At 37.7% G+C, this 21,281-nt stretch overlaps 1 protein-coding gene across 1 annotated transcript in view; it reads left to right on the top strand.

Moving 5' to 3' along the window:
- Nucleotides 1-6,608: 6,608 nt before the first annotated feature.
- Nucleotides 6,609-21,281, top strand: part of IL1RAPL2 (interleukin 1 receptor accessory protein like 2) — a 749,108-nt gene continuing 734,435 nt past the window's right edge. The window contains exon 1 of the mRNA XM_054719207.1: nt 6,609-6,922. Within this exon, the coding sequence (XP_054575182.1) occupies nt 6,609-6,922 (314 nt within the window). The remainder of the gene's footprint in view (nt 6,923-21,281) is intronic.

Here is a 21,281-nt window from a genome sequence, read left to right on the forward strand (position 1 = left end):
GTGGCAGCACACAGCATGGAAACAACTAAATTTGGGTGGAAAATACCTGTAGACTCTGAGATTGGCCCCCACTAAGCAGTGTGTGTGTGAGAGGTACAGGGTGCTTGTGTATATTTATTACTGTGCATACTTCAAAGGACATACTTTTAGACCTCATTTTACTGGAGCCCACTTCACAAGAGCACTCAGTAAACTGACATTTATTCACATCTATACTCCCCACTGTGAAGCAAACTTTTAATCACTACAATAATTTTTATTGAGTACCTATCTATGTATGCAAGTCTAAAAGTTAGAAGGAATAGTGGTTACATCCAGACAGGGATTTGAGGTAAGAATGGGACTGTATTTGGTGATTAAAGAGGACATTAACTGTATCTGTGATGCTTTATTTCCTTAATAAAACAAAGCTACTGAAAGTAAATTAGAAAAAAAGTTAACATTATTAAATTTAGATGGTGAAATCATGGGAATTTGTAATGTTCTTTTTATTTCTCTGTAACTTTGAAATTAAGAAAAAATCAAAATGAAGATTACAGGGGGAGAGTTAGCATAAATGCAGCTCATCTTCATGAACTAAGACCTCACTAACCACTGAATAATCAGTTTTCTTGGTGCTGGGTTAGTGTTTAGTTTAATACCTTCATTTCTTTTGGGAGTGGAAACTGACTTCCTCAAAGTCATATATTTCTTAAGAAGGTAAGGGTGGAATGAGAACCCAGAGTTTATAATCTCCACCTACTTCTATGCTCTTTTCATGCTTCCAACACCTCTTCTTATCCTGCCATGGCATTGGGGTCTAGGATGATAACCACCGAGGCCTGGCAAATCATTCATAATCCAGAAATATTCCATTCTTATCATGATTCTCTACATACTAAGACAGAAGAGTGGATTTGGACATTTAAAAAAGATTTCCCACAATCCACAAGTTAACCTCCAGCTAATGTGAAAATTACTTAACCAAAGCAGCACTTAATTGTGTGATATCTCATGGGATCAGAATATATAAACCTATATTTAATAAGATCCACTAAGTGTCTGGCCCAAGAAGTTCTTGAGGAGAGTTGGAAAACACACACACACACACACACACACACACACACACACACACACACAACGTAAGAAATCTGTGACCATGGCTAATATGCTTATCAATATGGTAGAAAAACTAGGATACTACTTCTAACTTAACATCTAGGTAAACTAAGCTCAGTGTATGACTTGGATTTCATTGGGAGAGGTGTGGAAGTTGGGAGAAATGGAATTAGGGTAGAGACAGGAAAGAGCTGAGTGGACAAGAGCCACAGCATAACTGGTCTCTGACAAGGCAGGCTAGGATAGGATGTTGGCCTATCAAGGGGAGGATTTTTCTCTTGGAGAGTGGTAGGCAGCCATTTTAAAAGGGTAGGGACTGATTTAGAAAGTCTTGGGTGATATACTGGGAGATTTTGACTGACCTGTCCAGGGAATTGTGAATTTTGGAGCAAGGATGCGGCAGAGTTCATTTTGTTATTCCTATGTCTAGTGATGTTAGCTACCAGAAAGGTATCAGTCATTTGTTGCTGTGAACACATTTTGTGCATTGGAGCCTATCCTTTGACATTTCTGTCAGAGTTTGGCCACCCCACTGATCTACTGGGTAGCAGTGGGAGGAGGAATTTTAAGGTGTCTGACAAATGCAAACAACTTTTGATTATCAGTGAATTTGAGAAACAGATAAAAGATTTCATTCCATAAAGATTTAATGAATACCTATTATGTGCAATGCACGGGGCCTTCTCCTACAATACATAGTAAAGGAGACACCCATCTAACTGGGAAGGAGATTTGTAGAGAAATACATGGATAGCACAACAGGGGAAAGAATTCACTTGGGGCAATGAAGTACAGTTTAATAGAAGTGGCATTTGAATCTGGGTCTTGGAGGATGAGTAGGATCTCAATAGAGAGGTACAGAAGCAAAGGACATTCTAGTGGAAGGAGCTAGACTAGCAAGGGCAGAAAATTGAATGGCATGTTCAGGGAATAGTGAGTCTTGATTGAAGTGTAGGCTGTGTGAAGAGTTGTGGCTGGGGGTCTGATGAACCAGGCAAACTAGGCTTAGGGATTTGTATATCAGAAGAGCCATTGCAGGTTTTGAACAGTAAAGTTATATGGCCTATACTTTAGAGAGATTACTTTGGTAGCAGTTTGAGGAACAAATTGGAATGGAAAGGTTGGAAGATCATATAGAGATATTACAATAGTCCAAGCAAGAGATGAGAAAGGTTTGGCCTTTCATATCAATGAGTATAGAGAGAAGGAAAGGAATTTGAGTGACATTTTTAGAAATTACAAGTTTTAATGGGAGTAACAGGAGGAGTTCAGTGAGAAGGGGAAGATAAAATTCAGGGATGACTCCCAAAATTTTTGTCTTGGATGACTGTGCACATGGAAGGCAGATATTTGGCAGGGGAGATCAACTCACTGCCAAGAATTCTGGATTTGAGGGAGTAGCAGAAAGCCTTCTAGTGGGGTTGGTGGTCATTGCTGATATCCTGTCTCCCACAGGCACATTTACTGCTGCAGCCATGGAATTAATATCACTGTATCTGAGAAGAGCTCCTTGCTAGTGGTTAATTCCCAAGGAGGCTCATCAGGCCTCAGGTAATCAGGAGTTGATGATTTAGTTGTAATGCCTTATATGGCTTCACCTCCCCAAAGTAAATGAAGCTCATTTGTTGGATAAAAATTGAAGGAATGATCTTGACAGAGCATAGCATAGATCCTGTAATGAAAGGGAAATGAAGATAGTTGCCAGCCCATTATTAAGCATAATAACTAGGTTGAAATTAGATGAAGGAGTTCTTCTAGGCAGAACTTTCCTATTGATAAAGAGTAGAGGATAAAAGTGTGAAAGAAAATCATATAATCCAATTCATGAAAATTATAGAAATGCTTTATAAAATCTGAAACAATAACTTTCATTGTATTTATACAGCTGAAGTGAGGTATATTCTCTCTATTGATGGATACTGATACACAGATGAAATTTTAAAAATCCAATTCTTTTCCACTGACAGAACTTTATTTTAAACAATAAAATAAATAATGAAAATTAAAAAATGAAGAATTGGTTCTGTCCATATTTCCAGTCTGGGGGCAAGGAAACAGGTGTCCAACAGCAAAGATAAAGTCTACTCACTTATTAGAGAATTTGATTTTTAGTGCTTGGGGCCTGCCCACTTGAGGAAGGCAGCCTCCACTATGAGAGATGTAAATAAAAAGAAACTTTTCATTAAGCACATTTGAGGGAAACAATTAGAGAAGCAGAGAACATTCAACTCCCAAGTTAAAAATATTAAGAACAAGGAGAATAACTTTATATTCAACTAGAGGCCTGGTGCACGAATTCATGCATGGGTGGGGTTTGGCCAGCCTGCCCCTATGGGGACCCATCGGGCCGGGCTGGCAAATGGGAGGAGCCACGGGTGGTTGGCAGCTGGCCTTGCCCCGATCAGGATGTTGGGGGCTGATTGGGGGCTGGGCCGGCTGGGGGGGCCAATTAGGGCCCAGATCAGGCTGGTTGGCTGCTGCAGTGTGCATCATAGCCACCAGTTGTTCCGGTCATTCTGGTCATTCCTCCATTCTGGTTGCTGGCCTTTTATATACACTGAGTGGCAGATTATTATGATCTCTGAACACATAATAATCTGGCCACTCAGTGTATATCCTATATAATAGAAGGCTAATATGCAAATTGCCCCCTCAACCAGGAGTTCGACTAGCAGGCAGGCCAGCCAACTGCCCATGTCCCCTCCCACTGACCAGGCTGGCCAGACCCCACCCATGCACGAATTCATGCACTGGGCCATGGCCAGATTATCTTTATCTATTTTGGGGGAAAATTCCCTCAGGTCTCTTGAGATACCTTATATTGTCATTTTGTATTTTGAATATGAAAGGAAACTACTAAGGGGAATGATGTTTAGAAATTGTTCTCCCCATTATTATATATCTGTTCTCTGCCTCCTGACTATCTTATAACTAAATACTTCCTCTTTGTTGCACAAAGCAAGGGGACAGAAACTAAAAGGAACCATAGTCTATTAAATCAAAGACATTTTGTTTAAAAGGAAATGAATTATCAGATAACTCTTAAGGTCTGTGTGATAAAGCTAATTATAATGGCAGTTAAATGTTTTCAACTCCCTTTGAGTATGATTGTTGTGTCTAAGAAGCAGAGGTTTTGATTATTTATCCTCAATTCCAACCACACCTTGTCAATAATGGGTCAAATAGACTGTTAACATTGTAAAGGTGTAGATTTATGCAAGGGATCTTTTAGGATAGATAACTAAAGGAATTTAGTTAGCAAATGGAAGGACCATTCCAAAAGTTTTATTTTTTCCTATCAATTAGGTAATGATAGAGGTTGAAGCTACTTTGCCAAGATAAAAAATTTAGTTCAAAAACACTTTCTGTGTACCTTAGGGTTAGGGGAAAACAAAAACAGGAATATAAAAGAGTTTAAAAAATGGATATCCAGGTATTCTTTCTATTAATAAACTTTTAAAATAAATCTATGAGAGAATATATATTTATTTTAAAACATTTATATCATTACCTCTCAGGTGTGTTAATTCATTAGAACAGTAACACATATAGCACATAAAAAGAATAATATAAAATTCATTTAAATATGATAAAACACTAAATATTAAAAATGCATTTAATCTAGAGATGTATCGCCCATAATTTTTCATGACTCAGAAAGTTAAACTCATGCAGAGTTCTCTCTTTCTCTTCTTGACAATTATGAGACAAATGACTGGTTAAATGACTGATACCTGGGAGTGAATTAAAAAGCCCCCAAAAGATAGTCAGTGATCTATCTGGATTAGATTGTTAGCCTAATCCAGTTGTAATTTCTTGACTTCAACAGTACACAATCCAAATTGATGGATATTGTACCCTCTGAATTCTCAAAGAAAGTTCAAATGCCCTTCAGCATAAATTTAGGAGTTATTTATTTGATTATTGATTTATTTCTAACAAATACTTTCAAGATTATAGGAATATTTGGGGGAACTTGTAATCAAAGCCCATACACAGCAGACAGTATAAAATGAAATTAGAAAGAAATAAAAACCATGGAGTTAAAAACTTTCTTGGGCCATAGACTCCTTTGAAGATCTAAGAAAAAGCTGTGGAACATCATCCCAGAAAAGTATAACCATGCACAAAGGTGCAACATTTTACCAACAACCTTGAAGTCTACCCAGGCACCCTCCTCACCTGGGTGTCCTTGAATCCCTGGTAAAAACCCTTCTTTTATAGATAGCGAAATTCTGAGGTAAGATAGTTATTACACTTGAGCATTGCATTTAGCTCTGAAGTTGCTGTCAACTGAGGTTAAAAGAGGAACACAATGGGTTATAGAGTTCTCAAAATCTAAGAAAGGGTGCAGATCAGTTGATAAATTTTAAGCAAGCATATAATTTTTAAATTGCAGTGTTTATACAGTTTATGAAAACATTTTACAACAAGTAATCAAATAATATTAAAGAATATAGAATAATTTGATGAAATTATTTGAAAATAAGCAATTGGAAATAGGATATCTATGCTAATCGTATTGACTAGATATTAAATTAGCCACAGTGTATCATTTCCAACCCTACTGGAAAAGATGTAATTTTCTGTATATGTCTTTCTTTAATGGTAGATTTAGCCACCTAATATTATTTGATTAAATTTGACATTTACTATATTAAATTTAATATATTTCCATGAGCACATACCAGCTGAGCAGCAAGGGAGACCTCAGGGTACAAAAATAAATTGAACGGTGATTAAATATCTGCTATTAATAGGTCAGACTATAGAAAACTGACATGTAGATAATAGCAAATAATTACTTTATGTGTCCACTGCTTCCAAACCAGGTATTTACTTTCTCAAAAGGCAAATAAATACCATAATAAGGCAAATAAATACCAAGAAGTTTACAGTGAAAAGTAATCTATTTTTATAATGGTTCTTGTCAGTTATAGGCAGAGGCAGCATATAGTAGGGGTTAAAAACACAGTCTCTGGAATCAGAGGCTGTTTATCCAGCACTTATTAGCTGTATGACATTGGGCAAAGTAACTGAACTCTGAGACAAAAATAATAAAATGTGTCAGTCTCAGGGCTGTTCCTAGGCTATAAAGGGGCCCTGTAGACGTTATTTTGTGGGGCTCATGTCTATGTAATCAATTTGAGTCGACTAAAATCAACATGTCCATGTCATTCTAGCAATTCAACTTCACACTTTTCTGGCATTGGGAACTAGCCATGGGTCCCTAGGCAAACCCCATAGGCATGAGTGCTGGAACTTCCTGGGGGTTCTAGTCAACCCCAAGCAGAAGCTTACTGTACAGGATTAAAAAATACTCCAAAGGTACAGGGCTCGATGAGAGATCCTGCTTTCCCAGGCCTAAGGAAGACACTTGTCTGCCTCATAGGACCACTGGGAAGACTGAATGAGGTAATCTATATAAGGCACTTTCCATAGTCCCTGGCTCATAGTATGTCCTCAGTATATGTTGGCAATGATTGTTGTTCATATCATTGCTATCTACAATGGTCACTGTATCTCATGCCTCATCTGGTTTTCTTTCAGTGGATGGATGCATTGATTGGTCAGTTGATCTCAAGACATACATGGCTTTGGCAGGCGAACCAGTCCGAGTGAAATGCGCCCTTTTCTACAGTTATATTCGCACCAACTATAGCATGGCCCAGAGCACGGGGCTCAGGCTTATGTGGTATAAAAACAAAGGTGATTTGGAAGAGCCCATCATCTTTTCAGAGGTCAGAATGAGCAAAGAGGAAGACTCAATATGGTTTCACTCAGCTGAGGCACAAGACAGTGGATTCTACACTTGTGTTTTAAGGTGAGTACTGAATGAAAATATTGTTCAATACCATAGCTGGTAGTCTTTTGATTAGGACTGGAGTGTGTGCAGGTGTGCCTCACCTTTACAGTAGGTATGTTTTTGAAAAGTTGCAGTGTATGCAGAGCCTCAATAAATTCAATTTTAATTATTTATTGAAACTACATTACAAATCTTTTCAAATTTTCATTAAATGGGACTCCCATTTACTGTGTGTTATTTCATTTAGAAATGTTTGCCTTCATTTCTTACCCAATCCCCCCCTGCCCCAGGGCCTTATGTTAACAGTTGTTTTGCATATAGCCAGTTAGCTCAATGGTCATGATATCAGGCCATGAAAATAACCTTAAGTATCACTTAGGCAAAGGTCTCTCCTTGCTTATTGATGAAAAATACCTTCAAATGCTGCTGGGATATCTTTTAGCCAGTGAGCTACTGTTGCGATTTTTCATAGAATTGCAATGTGAGTTTGAATCCATTGTTTCTAAATATTCAACATGGACCCCTGTAAACACACAGTCATCCTGAGTTCTTAGGTACTATACAGGAAAGATTTCACATACAATTCCTGCTTGCAAGAAGTTTACAGTGAAAAGTAATCTATTTTTATCCTTAGGAGTTCCACAATATACATTTCCTTCTCCACCTCAGTGCTAAAATCTAGGATCTAGAATCTCAGACAGACTGCATTAGATATTGAAATTAGGTAGCTGAGATGACCTTTAAACCAGTTTTTAATTCTGCCATTTTTGGAACCTCTGATCTTGCTCACCAGGGGCCTGCACTCTATTATTTGATTATACCTTCTCGGAAATGCAGAACCTTCCTATTTTTGTTTCCTGTGGACTTTGTCTGATGTTAAAGCTATGCCACCTCTTCATCAAAAGCACTTGGAAGCCCCAAGTGAGGCCTCATTAAGGCCAGAAGAACAAGGTGGTGTATAAAAAGATAACCTTCTTGATACTCTAAGAATCACTTTTGTATGTGTGTGGAGGGAATGTTGGGGAAGCAAATAGGAGTTTAGTCTTTGTTTGTGGTAGGCAAAAACTCCAGGATATTGTCAGAACTAGAAATTATTCTAATCACACCCTCAGTGATAGTATTTCATCTACTTGGGAAGCTCTTGGCAAAATTGGTAAGTGGGTATAATTCAGCTTCAGTAACTGACACTATATTCTTTAGTGTACTGCTACTCTTTCCCTGCTTACCCACTGTCCATCTCCCACCCTCATTAAATCTTGCCAATCAAAATAGAACTCTTTTCCTCCATAACTCCATTTGCTTTTTTTGTCTTGTGTTTTTACAAATTTAAAATTTTATCTGCAAAGCATCAGCCCACCATATACTTATGAATGAATTATTCAGTTACTTATTGCCTACTTTCCCTGACCTGCTTATGTTTCCAGTCTTGCTACCTCTCCTCTAACTCCATTCCCTTGCTATGAGCAATGTTAACAATCTAATGTGCATCCTTTATAAATTCTTCCTACTCTTTTAGGTATAGGAACATATATACTTGAGTATTTTCTCCTCATTGTTTTACAAAAAAAAGATTTATATATTTCTCTCCATTTCCTTTTATAAGTAAAAGTACATAGCAGAAGTTTGAACATTCACTCATCCTTTTAAGTATATAATATTATGGATTGCTTGATAGTCTTTGATAACACAATTTAGTCAATCATTTTCCATTTCCCACTGATGTGCATATACTTTGTTTCCAGTTTTTGTATCCTCATCAAAAATGCTCTAATAAAATCCTTGTTTACTTTTAAATAAACTTTTAAATTTTATAACAGCTTTAGATTTACAAAATTATTGCAATCATAGTACATAAAGTTCCTGTATGCTCTACACCCATTTACCCTGTATCAACATCTTACATGATTATGGGGCATTTGTTACAATTAATGAACATGTGGTAGAACATTATTATTAACTTAAGTCTATTATTTATTCAAATTTTTCAGATTTTATCTTTTTAAATTATTTCTTCATTGATTAAGGTATGACATATGTGTCCTTATCCCCCCCATTGCCCCCACCACCCACACCACTCATGCCCTCACCCCCCTAGTATCTGTGTCCATTGGTTAGGCTTATATGAATGCATACAAATCCTTTGGTTGATTTCTCCCCCTTACCTCCATCCTCCCCTACCTTCCCTCTGAGGCTTTACAGTCTGATTGATGCTTCTCTGTCTCTGCATCTGTTTTTGTTCATCAATTTATGTTGTTCATTATATTCCACAAATGAGTGAGATCATGTGATATTTATCTTTCTCTGACGGACTTATTTCGTTTACCATAATGCTCTCCAGCTCCATCCATGCTGTTGCAAATGGTAGGAGTTCCTTCCTTTTTTATAGCAAAATAGTATTCCATTATGTAAATGTACCACAGTTTTCAAATATACTCATCTGCTGATGGGCACTTAGGCTATTTCCAAATCTTAGCTATGATAAATTGTGCTGCTATGAACATAGGGGTGCATATATCATCTCTGATTGGTGTTTCTAGTTTCTTGGGATATATTCCTAGAAGTGGGATCACTGTGTCAAATGGGAGTTCCATTTTTAGTTTTTTGAGGAAACTCCATACTGTTCTCCACAGTGGCTGCACCAGTCTGCATTCCCACCAGCAGTGCAGGAGGGTTCCTTTTTCTCCACATCCTTGCCAACACTTGTCATTTCTTGATTTGTTGATGCTAGCCATTCTGACAGGTGTGAGGTGGTACCTCATTGTCGTTTTGATTTGCATCTCTCAGATGATTAGTGACTTTAAGCATGTTTTCATATGTCTCTTGGCCTTCCTTATGTCCTCTTTCAAAAAGTATCTATTTAGGTCCATTGCCCACTTTTTGATTGGGTTGTTAATCCTTCTTTTGTTAAATTGTATGAGTTCCCTGTAAATGTTGGAGATTAAACCCTTATCGGTGATAACATTGGCAAATATGTTCTCCCATGCAGTGGGCTTTCTTATTGTTTTCCTGATGGTTTCTTTTGCTGTGCAGAAGCTTTTATTTTGATGTAGCCCCATTTGTTTATTTTCTCCTTAGTTTCCCTTGCCCTAGGAGCTGTTTCTGTCCCAGGATCCATCTGGGATACTATATTAGATTTGGTTATCATGCTTCCTTAAGTTCCCTTTTTATTTTTTTAAATTTATTATTGACACTATTACATATGTACCTCATCTCCCCCCCCCCCCCTCCACCCCTGTATCCACCCTTGGCAATTTCTTAGACTTTCCTTATTTCTGATAACCTTGACAGTTTGATTAGGACTGTTCAGAAATTTTATAAAATGTTCTTCAATTGGGATTTATCTTATTTTTTTTCATAGTTAGACAGGAGCAATAAATGTTGTGAGGAAGGTCACAGAAGTAAAATACCATTCTCATCACATCCTATCAAGGATACAAAGTATCAATATGCTTTATCAGTGTTGATATGGACCTTGATCACCTAGCTAGAGGTAGTGTTTGTCTTTCTGCACTGTAAAGTTACTGTTCTTTATTTCTCCTTTTTAATACTCTCCTCTTTGGAAAAAAAGAAGTTATTCACAGTACATACTTAAAGACTGGAAAGTTGTGTTCCACATCATTGAGTGACCCACATAAAATTATTTAGAATTATTCTGCATGGAATATTTGCCTCTTCTTCCCCATTATTTATTCAATCATTTACTTATATCAGTATGGACTTATGGATATTTACATATTATACATTGGGTTATAGTTCAATGCTACTTTATTTTCTGGTTCAAATTCTCCCACCTTTGTCCATTGGGAGCTCTTTCAATGGGTGTATCTATCCCTTTGACATAACCTCAATATTGTGCTTTTATTAATTTAGCATTTCCTTATATTCTACTACTATAAGATATTATAGGCTTATCTTGTCTATTTCTTATCACAGTCCTAGAATTAGCCATTCCCCCACCCCCCAAGGAGTTCTGATTCCTTTTAATATAGAAACCACAATTTGTGTGTTAGATGTGCTTGTTGCTACTGGGGTGGGGCTACTTTTAGGCACTCTCAGCTGACAGGCTATTTACTTTTAAGCAAAGCCTTATATTATTCCATGCACAAGTGGAATTTTTCAATGCCCTTGTAATCCTTTCCTATAGGTACCTCTCTGTTTCAAGTACATATCAGTTGGCCATGTTTGTATCTATTGTAGATACCATCTAAGTCAGTGGTTCTCAACTCACATCTAGATCAATAGAAGAAAACGGATAGTATTCTACTGAGCAGATACTTAATTAAAGCATATGTGGTGATCTATTTAATCACACAGCAGGTCTTAGTGATTGGGACTGATATGTGTAGGTAAAATTTTGAACATTATTCCTCATGTGTACCTTGATGAGGAAAAAGTTCGGGAACCACTGTCCTGAAGGAAACAACTGTGTTTTGTCAACTCAGACGTATAGAAATATATTTCATAATGACATATGTAAATCAGGTAGCATTTGTGTGTGAATAATAGACAAGTTTTTCAGATCTAGTGCCCATTGATGCCAAATACGTGAGAAGTGAGAAAGTCAATCCATATAGGTGATTCTATGCCATTGCTAAGGGAGTGACATTTAAAATACGAAAAGTTATGAATTTCACAATGTCTATATCACCTAAAATTTCCATATTGAAACTACTTTAAGGTAATCATGGATGATTTTTATATGCTTTATGGACATCATTAAAATTATTGATTTTATGCCCTTAAAAATGCAGATAAATTTAGTATTATTCTCCACCCATTTGAATCATAACAAGAAAAGTATACTACTTGTGACCTTTCAGTAGACAATTAATCATATTTGTTTTTGTTTTTCTTTGGCCAGTCTCAAGAGTATTTAGTTGAATTTTTCAGCAAGTTAGTGGGTTAGTAATAGAGACATAGTAGACAAGCGAGTCATATTTTGAGAGAATTATAGCCTTTCTCTCTTCCCACCTTAATCGTTTCAGTGGAGGCAATCTATCTATACTAATAAAACACTAGGTGGCCCTGAATGTGTCATCATCACAAGATAGCCGCCACAAGATGGCCATAGCAAGATGGCTGCCACAAGATGGCCACCATAAGATGGCCGCCACAAGAGGGCCATCACAAGATTGCCATGCACACGTGAAGGCAGGGCCTGGTGGCCACTCCATGCAGTGAGGCCTGGGGGTCCTGCGGCTCCACGTGGTGTGGAGGAGGCTGGTCCTCATATCTTTGCTGCCTCGCACAGAGGAGGTGGGTCACGACAGGGGAGGGCAGTTGGGGGCGATCTGGCCAGCAGGGGACCAGTTAGGTGTCAATCAGGCTGTCAGGGGAGCAGTTAGGGGGTGATCAGACTGTCAGGCAGGTGAGCGGTTAGGAGCCAGTGGTCCTGTATTGTGAGAGGGATGTCCGACTACCGCAGGGATCAGGCCTAAACTGGCAGTTGGACATCCCCCAAGGGGTCCCAGATTGAAGAGGGTGAAGTCTGGGGAGAGGGACATCCCCCTGTGCACGAATTTCGTGCACTGGGCCACTAATATATATATATAAAAAGCCAGCTACCGGAACACCAGAATGACTGGAACGACCGGAATGATTGGTTGCTCTAATGCCCATTGCGGCCAGCCAACTGGCCTGATCAGGGGTGGGGCTGGCCAGCCAACCTCCCATGGCCCCTTCCCATGGCTGGCCCTGCCCTGATCAACCCCCATCTGGGTGGGCTGGCCGGACCCTACCAGTGCATGAAATCGTGCACCAGGTGTCTAGTTGGTAGGATAAAAATGATGAGAGCAATCTTATTTGACAAAATTTCGCACATCACTTCAACAACTTGGTTCAAGAGGTGACTTAAGCTGTGGATGAAGATAGATGTATTAATTTAATCCTGAATTGAATTCATAGTTATTGAAAAGAGTGATTAAAATAATTGAACATCTGTCAAAATCTGTGTGTTTGGGAATCACAATATTTAAATGCAGAGAACCAAATATAGGTTCAAAAACCATTGTGACCATTTACTTCTCAAATGAAGTAGATAGAAAAAGGAAACTCCTTCTTAAATAGGAACATAATCAGACTATTTTTGGTCTTTAGTAATCATTGAAGTAAATGAGGTTCTCAAAATCTGAATTCCTCACTAACTCTTTCTACAGGGTTCCTTGTGGCATTTATAAGCTCTAAGGCATGACCTTTACCTTGGTATTCATCATATTTGTGTGATTCTTACTCTAGAAAAACATTACCAGAAAAGTGGAATGAGGTAGAGATATTTGAAATAAGAACTGCTGCAGGTTACTAATTATTGAATCTGTACAATGAGCACAAGTGTTCATTATAGTGTTCTTTTTAATTTTGAGTATGTGTGAAATGTTCAACAATAAAAAAATAAAAGTAGCCCTAACCGGTTTGGCTCAGTGAATAGAGTGTTTGCCTGCAGACTGAAGGGTCCCAGGTTCGATTCCAGTCAAGGGCATGTACTTTGGTTGCGGGCACATCTCCAGTAGCGGGTGTGCAGGAGGCAGCTGATTGATGTTTCTCTCTTATCGATGTTTCTAACTCTCTATCCTTCTCCCTTCCTCTCTGTAAAAAATCAATAAAATATAAGAAAAATAAATATATAAAAGTATAAAGTAATTTTGCCTGACTTTAATGCCCTTAAATGATTCTGACCCAAATGTGTGTATGTAGCATATATTAAACAAGTTTTATATTTCAATCAACAAACAACTGTTGAATATGTACCATGGGATTTACTTTATGGCATATTGCAAAGAAACCTGTGCCTTTAGAAAGAGAATTAATTGGCCTAGTTTTCCTAAGACTCTAAGAAATAGCTTTTATCACCTTCCAACCTTCTATTCTACTACCCACCATGGTTTCCAAGAAATTTTCAAGATCAGTGAACATTCCTTATAATTCACTTCCAACTTAACTATTGATCCTTGAAAAGTTAGGAGTTAACAAGTTGGTTGCCTGGGTAGTAATTTCCAGGAGAGCGGATAAGAAAAATGAGAGCCTGGATATAATAGAATTAATTGTCTTCAGAAAAGATCAAAATTGTACAACAGGGTCTTGAGACAGCAACGATGCCTTCTGATGCAATTAGTTATTTCTTTTACTGAATTTTTTTATTTTAAGTGAGAGCCCTGATTTACTTATTTTTATAGTGATTATGCATAAAGGAACACATATATAACCTGAAATGTTTATTTTCTAAATCTAAAAAATGTAATAATCTACTTGATTACAAAATTATAAGTAACTTAAATAGCAAAGTATTGGCAATTGGAATCTATTTGCATTTTATTTATAGTGAATTTTCATTGCTATAATGTTTAGGTAGTCATATTGTTTCACATTAGCTATATAATACTCAGAAATATAATCATTCTATGGTACAATACCTATGTAATTTGAACTCCATTCAATTTGTTTATTGGAAGGAAGCAGATGTTCACAGCTTAGTCAGTTAGCAGAGTTACCTGCTTTGAAGAATTAATGAGTTATATTTGATAATCATAAAACAAGAATTGATTCAATTAATCACTGCTAAGCTAGCTAATAAAGCCAGTGTAATAGAGATCCTTGAAAACCAGAAGAGGTTTAGACTTGTCAGTAAGAAACGACTGTGGGACTGAGATTCCTGAGCAGAGTCCGAGTCCCAGTCTGTTTCCTGTGTGAATATAAAGTTTATTGCATCTCTTGTACAAACTTCAGTGACTTTCTGTAATATAATTCTTTTACCCATATCTAGGTTTTAGACTATTACAAGAGTTGCATATTCAAAATATTTTTAGGGGCTAAAAATATAATATGATTGTGGCAGGCCATCTGAAACATGTTAGAGTATTAGAGACTTTAGCAATCCCTCCATAATCTCATTTTCATGTATTCTACTCTTCCACCACTTCTAGCTCACTGTTTCTATAACCCAATCCCAATAATCTATTGGCCCCACAGAGTTGCAGCTCATTGATCCCACAATTTTTTCACTGCCCTTTGCTTTCTTCTCACCTATATAGTTTAAATTCCATAATCTCTGCATCCTCGCCAGCCAAGTAGGATTTATCCCAGGGATACACGGATGGTACAATATCTGCAAATCAATAAATGTGATACATCACATAAACAAATTGAGAGACAAAAATCACATAGTCATATCAATTGTTGCAGAAAAAGTATTTGACAAAATCCAACACCCTTTCCTGATAAAAACTATCAGCAAAGTGGGAATAGAGGGATCATACCTCAACATAATAAAAGCCTTATATGACAAACCTATCGCCAACATCATACTCAATGGGCAAAAACTAAAACCATTTCACCTAAGAACAGGAATGAGACAGGGATGCCCACTTTCCCCACTCCTGTTTGACATAGTTCTGGAAGTGCTAGCCATAGCAATTAGACAAGAAGAAGAAATAAAAGGCATCCAAATTGGAAAAGAAGATATAAAACTGTCATTATTCACAGATGACATGATACTGTACATAGAAAACCCTAGAGACTCAATCAAAAAATTATTAGACTTAATCAATGAATTCTGCAATGTAGCAGGATACAAAATTAATGCCAAGAAATCTATGGCATTTTTATACACCAATAGTGAACTTACAGAAAGAGAGATTTAAAAAGCAATCCCATTTACCATCACACCAAAAAAAAAATTAAGATACCTAGGAATAAACTTAACTAAGGGGGTAAAAGACTTGTAGTCGGTAAACTCCAGGTCACTGAAAAAAGAGATAGAGGAAGTATTTGGCCCATTTTTTAAATTAGATTGTTCGATTTCTTTAAATTTTAAGAGATTTTTCATATATTTCAGAAAACCTTTACCAGATATGTTCTGCAAATATTTTTCCCAGTCTGTGGCTTGTCTTCTAGTTCTCTTGACATTGTCTTTTGTAGAGCAGAATTTTAATGAAGTCCAGCTTATCAATTATTTCTTTCATAGATTGTGCCTATAATGTTTTAATTTAAAAAATCATTTCCATATCCAAGATCATCTAAGTTTTATCCTGTATTGTCTTCTAGGAGTTTTATAATTTTACATTTTACATTTAGTTCTGTGATCCTTTTTGAGATACCTTTTGTGATGGGTGTAAGATTTGTATCTAGATTAATTTTTTGCACGAGGTCCAACTGTTTCAGCATAATTTGTTGAAAATACATATTAGCTCTATAGTCCTGTGTTTGTTTCTTTGTCAAAGAGCAGTTGACTATATTTGTGTGGTTCTATTTCCAGGATCAATATTCTGTTCTATGCATCTATTTGTATAGTGTCTCATTAATACCACATTGTCTTGATTACTGTAGCTTTGCAGAAAGTCTTGAAGTCAGGTAATGTATATAGATATAGCTATAGATAGCTATAGATATAGATATAGATATAGATATAGATATAGATATAGATATAGATAGAGATAGAGATAGAGATAGAGATAGAGATAGAGATAGAGATAGAGATAGAGATAGATACTAGAGGCCTGGTGCACGAAATTTGTGCACGGGGTGTGTGTGTCCCTCCATGCAACCTGCACCTTCTCCAATCTGGGACCCCTCGAGGGATGTCTGACTGTCTGTTTAGGCACAGGAAGTAGGACATCCCTCTCACAATCAAGGACTGCTGGCTCCCAACCACTCACCTGCCTGCCTGCCTGATTGCCCCTAACCACTTCTGCCTGCCAGCCTGATCACCCCCTAACCACTCCCCTGCCAGCCTGATCAATGCCTAACTGCCCCCCTGCAAGCCCGATTGGCCCTGCCAGCACAGTCACTCCTAACTGTCCTCCCATGCAGGCCTGGTTCCCCCGAATTGCCCTCCCCTGCAGGCCTGGTCTTCCCCAACTGCCCTCCCCTGCAGTCCTGGTCACCCCCAACTGCCCTCCCCTGAAGGCCTGGTCACCCCTAACTTCCCTTCCCCGCTGGCCTGGTTACCCCCAACTGCCCTCCTCTGCAGGCCTGGTCACCCTTAACTGCCCTCCCCTACAGGCCTGGTCCCCCCAACTGCCCTCACCTGCAGTCCTGGTCACCCCCAACTGCCCTCTCCTGCAGGCCTGTCACCCCTAACTGCCCTCCCCTGCAGGCCTGATCACCCCCAACTGCCCTCCCTTGCAGGCCTGGTCCCTTCCATCTGCCCTCCCCTGCTGGCCATCTTGTGGTGGCCATCTTGTGTCCACATGGGGGCAGCCATCTTTGACCAGATGGGGGTGGCCTTCTTGTGTGTTGGAGTGATGGTCAATTTGCATATTACCTCTTTATTAAATAGGATATATGTCTTGTACATATTTCATTAGAAATATACCTAGTTATTTTATTTTGAGGTTTCTAATATAAATGGTATTGTTTTAAATTTCAAATTAAAAGCTTATTCATTGCTGGCATAATGCAAATCAATTGACTTTTGTGTATTAACTTGATGTCCTTCAACCTTGCTATATATGCTTATTAGTTTTATGATATTTTTGGTCAATTCTTTCAGATGTTCTACATAGACAGTCATGTCACTTGTGAAAAAAGATGCTTTTATTTCTTCCTTCTAAATCTGTATATTTTTATTTCATTTTCTTATCTATTGCATTAGCTAATACTTCCAGTATGATATTGAAAAGGAGTGGTGAGAGGGGATTTCCTTGCCTTTTTCCTGATTCCAGTGGAAAAGCTTCTTTCTAATGTCTCACCACTAAGTGTGATGTCAACTGTAGGCATTTGGTAGATATTCTTTATCAAGTTGAGGCATTTCCTCCATATTCCTAATTTGCTGAGTTTTTTATCATGAGTGAGTGCTGGATTTAATCAAATGATTTTCCCGTATCTACTGATATCCTGTGAGCTTTCTTTTTTAGCTTGTTGATGTGATGGATTGCACTCACTGATTTTTTAATATTGAACCAGCCTTCCATACTTGGGATAAACCCCACTTGGTTATGGTATATAATTATTTTTATACATTACTATACTTGATTTGTTACTATTTTGCTGGGGATTTTGCATTTATGTTCATGAGAGATATTAATATGTAGTTATGTTCTTTTTGTAGTGTCTTGGGTTTTGGTATTAGGGTAATGCTGGCCTCATAGAATGAGTTAGGAAGTATTTCTGCTGCTCTGTCTTCTGAAAGAGATTGCAGGAAATTGATATAAGTTCTTCCTTAAATATTTGATAAAATCCACCAGTGAATCTATCTGAGTCTGATGCTTTCTATTTTAGAAGGTTATTAATTATTGATTGAATTTCTTTAATGGCTATAAACCTATTCCATATTGTCTGTTTCTTCTTGCATGAGTTTTGGCAGATTGTGCCTTTTAAGGAATTGTTCCATTTCACCTAGCTTAACAATTTTGTGATCATAGAGTTTTTCATAGTATTGCTTTAGTATCATTTTGATATCTATGTGACCTATAGTAATATTTCTTCTTTCATTTCTTTTATTTCTTTTTATTTTTTTCAATTACAGTTGACATTCAATATAATATTAGTTTTTAGTGCACAGCATAGTGGTTAGACATTTATATAATTTATAAAGTGATAGTCCCTATAAATCTAGTACCCATCTGACATTATACATAGTTATTACAAGATTGACTATATTCCCTATGCTGTACTATACATCTCTGTGAATTTTGTAGTTGTCAATTTGTACTTCTTAATCCCTTCACTTTTTTCACCCAGCTCCCAAACCCCTTCTATCTGGCAACCACCAGTGTGTTATGTGAATCTATGAGACTGATATTAGTAATGTGTCATCTCTCTTTCTTCTCTTCTTGGTCTTTAAAAACATTAACACTATATAGGTATTTAATTATATGTCCTTATTTCTGCACTCACCTAAAAATCTTCTTTCCAACAAGATCAAATATATTTTTCAATGAAATTTTATTTTTGTATTGATTCTCAAGTAATAGACTTTATCGAAGGGCTTGATATACATATTGATTTAAGAGAAGAAGAGAGAGGGAGACAGAAACATCAATGATTAGTGAGTATCATTGTTTGGCTGCCTCCTGCATGCAACCTACTGGAGATCAAGCCTAAGACCTGGGCATGTACCCCCACTGGGAATCGAACCATGACTTTCTGGTTCATAGGTCAATGCTCAACCACTGAGCCACATCATCTGGGCTAAGGGTCTGAGATTATTCATTTGTGTCTCTTCCCTAAATTTTCTAGAATATCAGTTCATAGTTCTTATGTTTTGAGGAAGACAATGGTAGATTGATTGATAAATAGCTATAAACTACAATCAAATCATGTTTCAAAATGTCAGAAAGCAAAGTTGGTTTTCGTTTACTCATCATTGAATGCTTCTGTTATTTATAAAGAAAGTGTTTTGAAGTAAGGATAAGACAACTAAAGCAACCATTTAGAAAAGTTTCAACTATATCCTGAAGCATTTTACCTGGGCATCTGTTTTATATGTGTAGAAGTCCCTAATTTATTTAGTTTATTTTTAATAGGTTAGTTCTGGTGACATAACACATTTACATAAACACAAATTCTGAAATAAAACTTTATGTTTTATAGTATAAGCCTTTTTATTTTTTATAAATGGGAGTTAGAAAGGGGCATCTGGATTTTTCATGTATGGCTTAAATCCTGGGTCTTACTTTTCACCTCTTATAACCCAAGAATCATCAACATTTTCCTGCAGAAATACTTCTGGAAAAAAGTATAATTTATGACCTAAAGTAGCTAACATTAAATTTTTGGGAAAAAAAGTGAGGTTTATTTATAAATTAGCAAATTCTTCTGTGCTGGCCCTGGCTGGTGTGGCTCAGTTGAATGAGCATCATCCAGCACACTGAAAATCACCAGTTCGATTCCCAGTCAGGGCACATGTTCAGGTTGGGGGCTCAATCCCAGGTCTAGGTTTGCTGCATGTGCATTCAGGAGGCAGCCAATCTGTTTCTCTCTCACATTGATGTTTCTTTCTCTCCCTCTTCTTTCCTCTCTCTCTAAAACCAATAAAAACATACTAAAAAGTCTTCTGTGCTGTACATATTAACATTATTCTTTAAATGTTATCTTTACAAACTATATTTCTATGAGCTTCTCTAAGTTGTTGTGGATAACTATGAATTAATTTGACTGTCAACCCATCAAGATCTGAGAGTATCCAGGGGCTAACAGCCAAGGCTTTGGCTCTCATACACTAATTATCTATATGAGCTAAACTAAGTTATGTATCCTTCCTTTTGCCTATCTTGTATTCTGCAAAATGTAGATAATATTACCTGCACATTTTCCTGAATTACGCACAGAATTAAGTAAAATAAGAGATATGGAAGTACTTGAAAGATTACTAAGGTATCTTGAAAATATCTAAGGTTGCAAAGTCCCTTTGCTCATATTGAGTCTAAATGTTCAACTCATCTGCAGGATAAGGAGGGAGCTCAGAAAAAACTATAGCCACCATTTGTTCACACTCCTCAGTTGCCTCCTCAAAGTGGCATAGCTCTAATTGCACCTAATGAAAGAAATGTAACATTTTTAGGTCTTAGTTGCAAAAAACATTTTAAATAGAACTTGCCTGGGGACATTTTTTAAAATAAAATAAATAATGTAAGATTATTAATGAGAACTATGCCAGGGTTGGATTACACAACTAATAAAAATCCACCTGAGTCTCAGATTGTCAGGCAGTCTTGATCACACCTCCCCCAGGTCAGTGACAGAGACAGCAGGCTTTTGGTCATCATCAGGGACTTCATACTAATACTTGTTCATTGGTCAACAGCAATTTGTCAGCAGTCTTTTACATGCAAAAGATCAGAGTAAGAGCAAATTCATGAAGAGCTTTAGCCTAAGATTGTTTGTGGGTAAACATTAGAAAAGACTGAAACCATCCGTTCTCCTCCTTCAACGCATCAACCATCCCTAGTGTGGGTTCCTTGTCCTCAGCTCCTTCCCATGATATTGAAGATTCTGATGGCATGGCCTATATAGTTTAAACTTTAGAGGGGTAGGCGAGGAGGCACATAGAAATATCTCTTCTTTTTGGTCCCAGGAAACCTTGCCTAGATGTCTAGTCATTATTATAGATGTTACTAGAGGCCCAGTGCACGAAATTCATGCTGGGGGGGTGGGGCGGGTCGTCCCCTCAGCCCATACTGCATCCTCTCACAATCCGGGACACCTGGCTCCTAACTGCTCACCTGCCTGCTTGCCTGCTTGCCCTTAACTATATCCCTGCCAGCCTGATCACCCCTAACCACCTCTGCCTGCTGGCCTGATCATCCCCAAATGCCCCCCCCCACCGCCAGCATGGTCACCCCTTACTTTACCCCCACCAGCCTGGTCGCCCCCAACTGCCCCACTCTGCCAGTCTGGTCACCCCCAACTGCCAACCCCCTGCCAGCCTGGTTGTCCACAACTG

Source organism: Eptesicus fuscus, chromosome 1 (genome assembly GCF_027574615.1).
Source record: "Eptesicus fuscus isolate TK198812 chromosome 1, DD_ASM_mEF_20220401, whole genome shotgun sequence".
Lineage (NCBI taxonomy): Eukaryota > Metazoa > Chordata > Mammalia > Chiroptera > Vespertilionidae > Eptesicus > Eptesicus fuscus.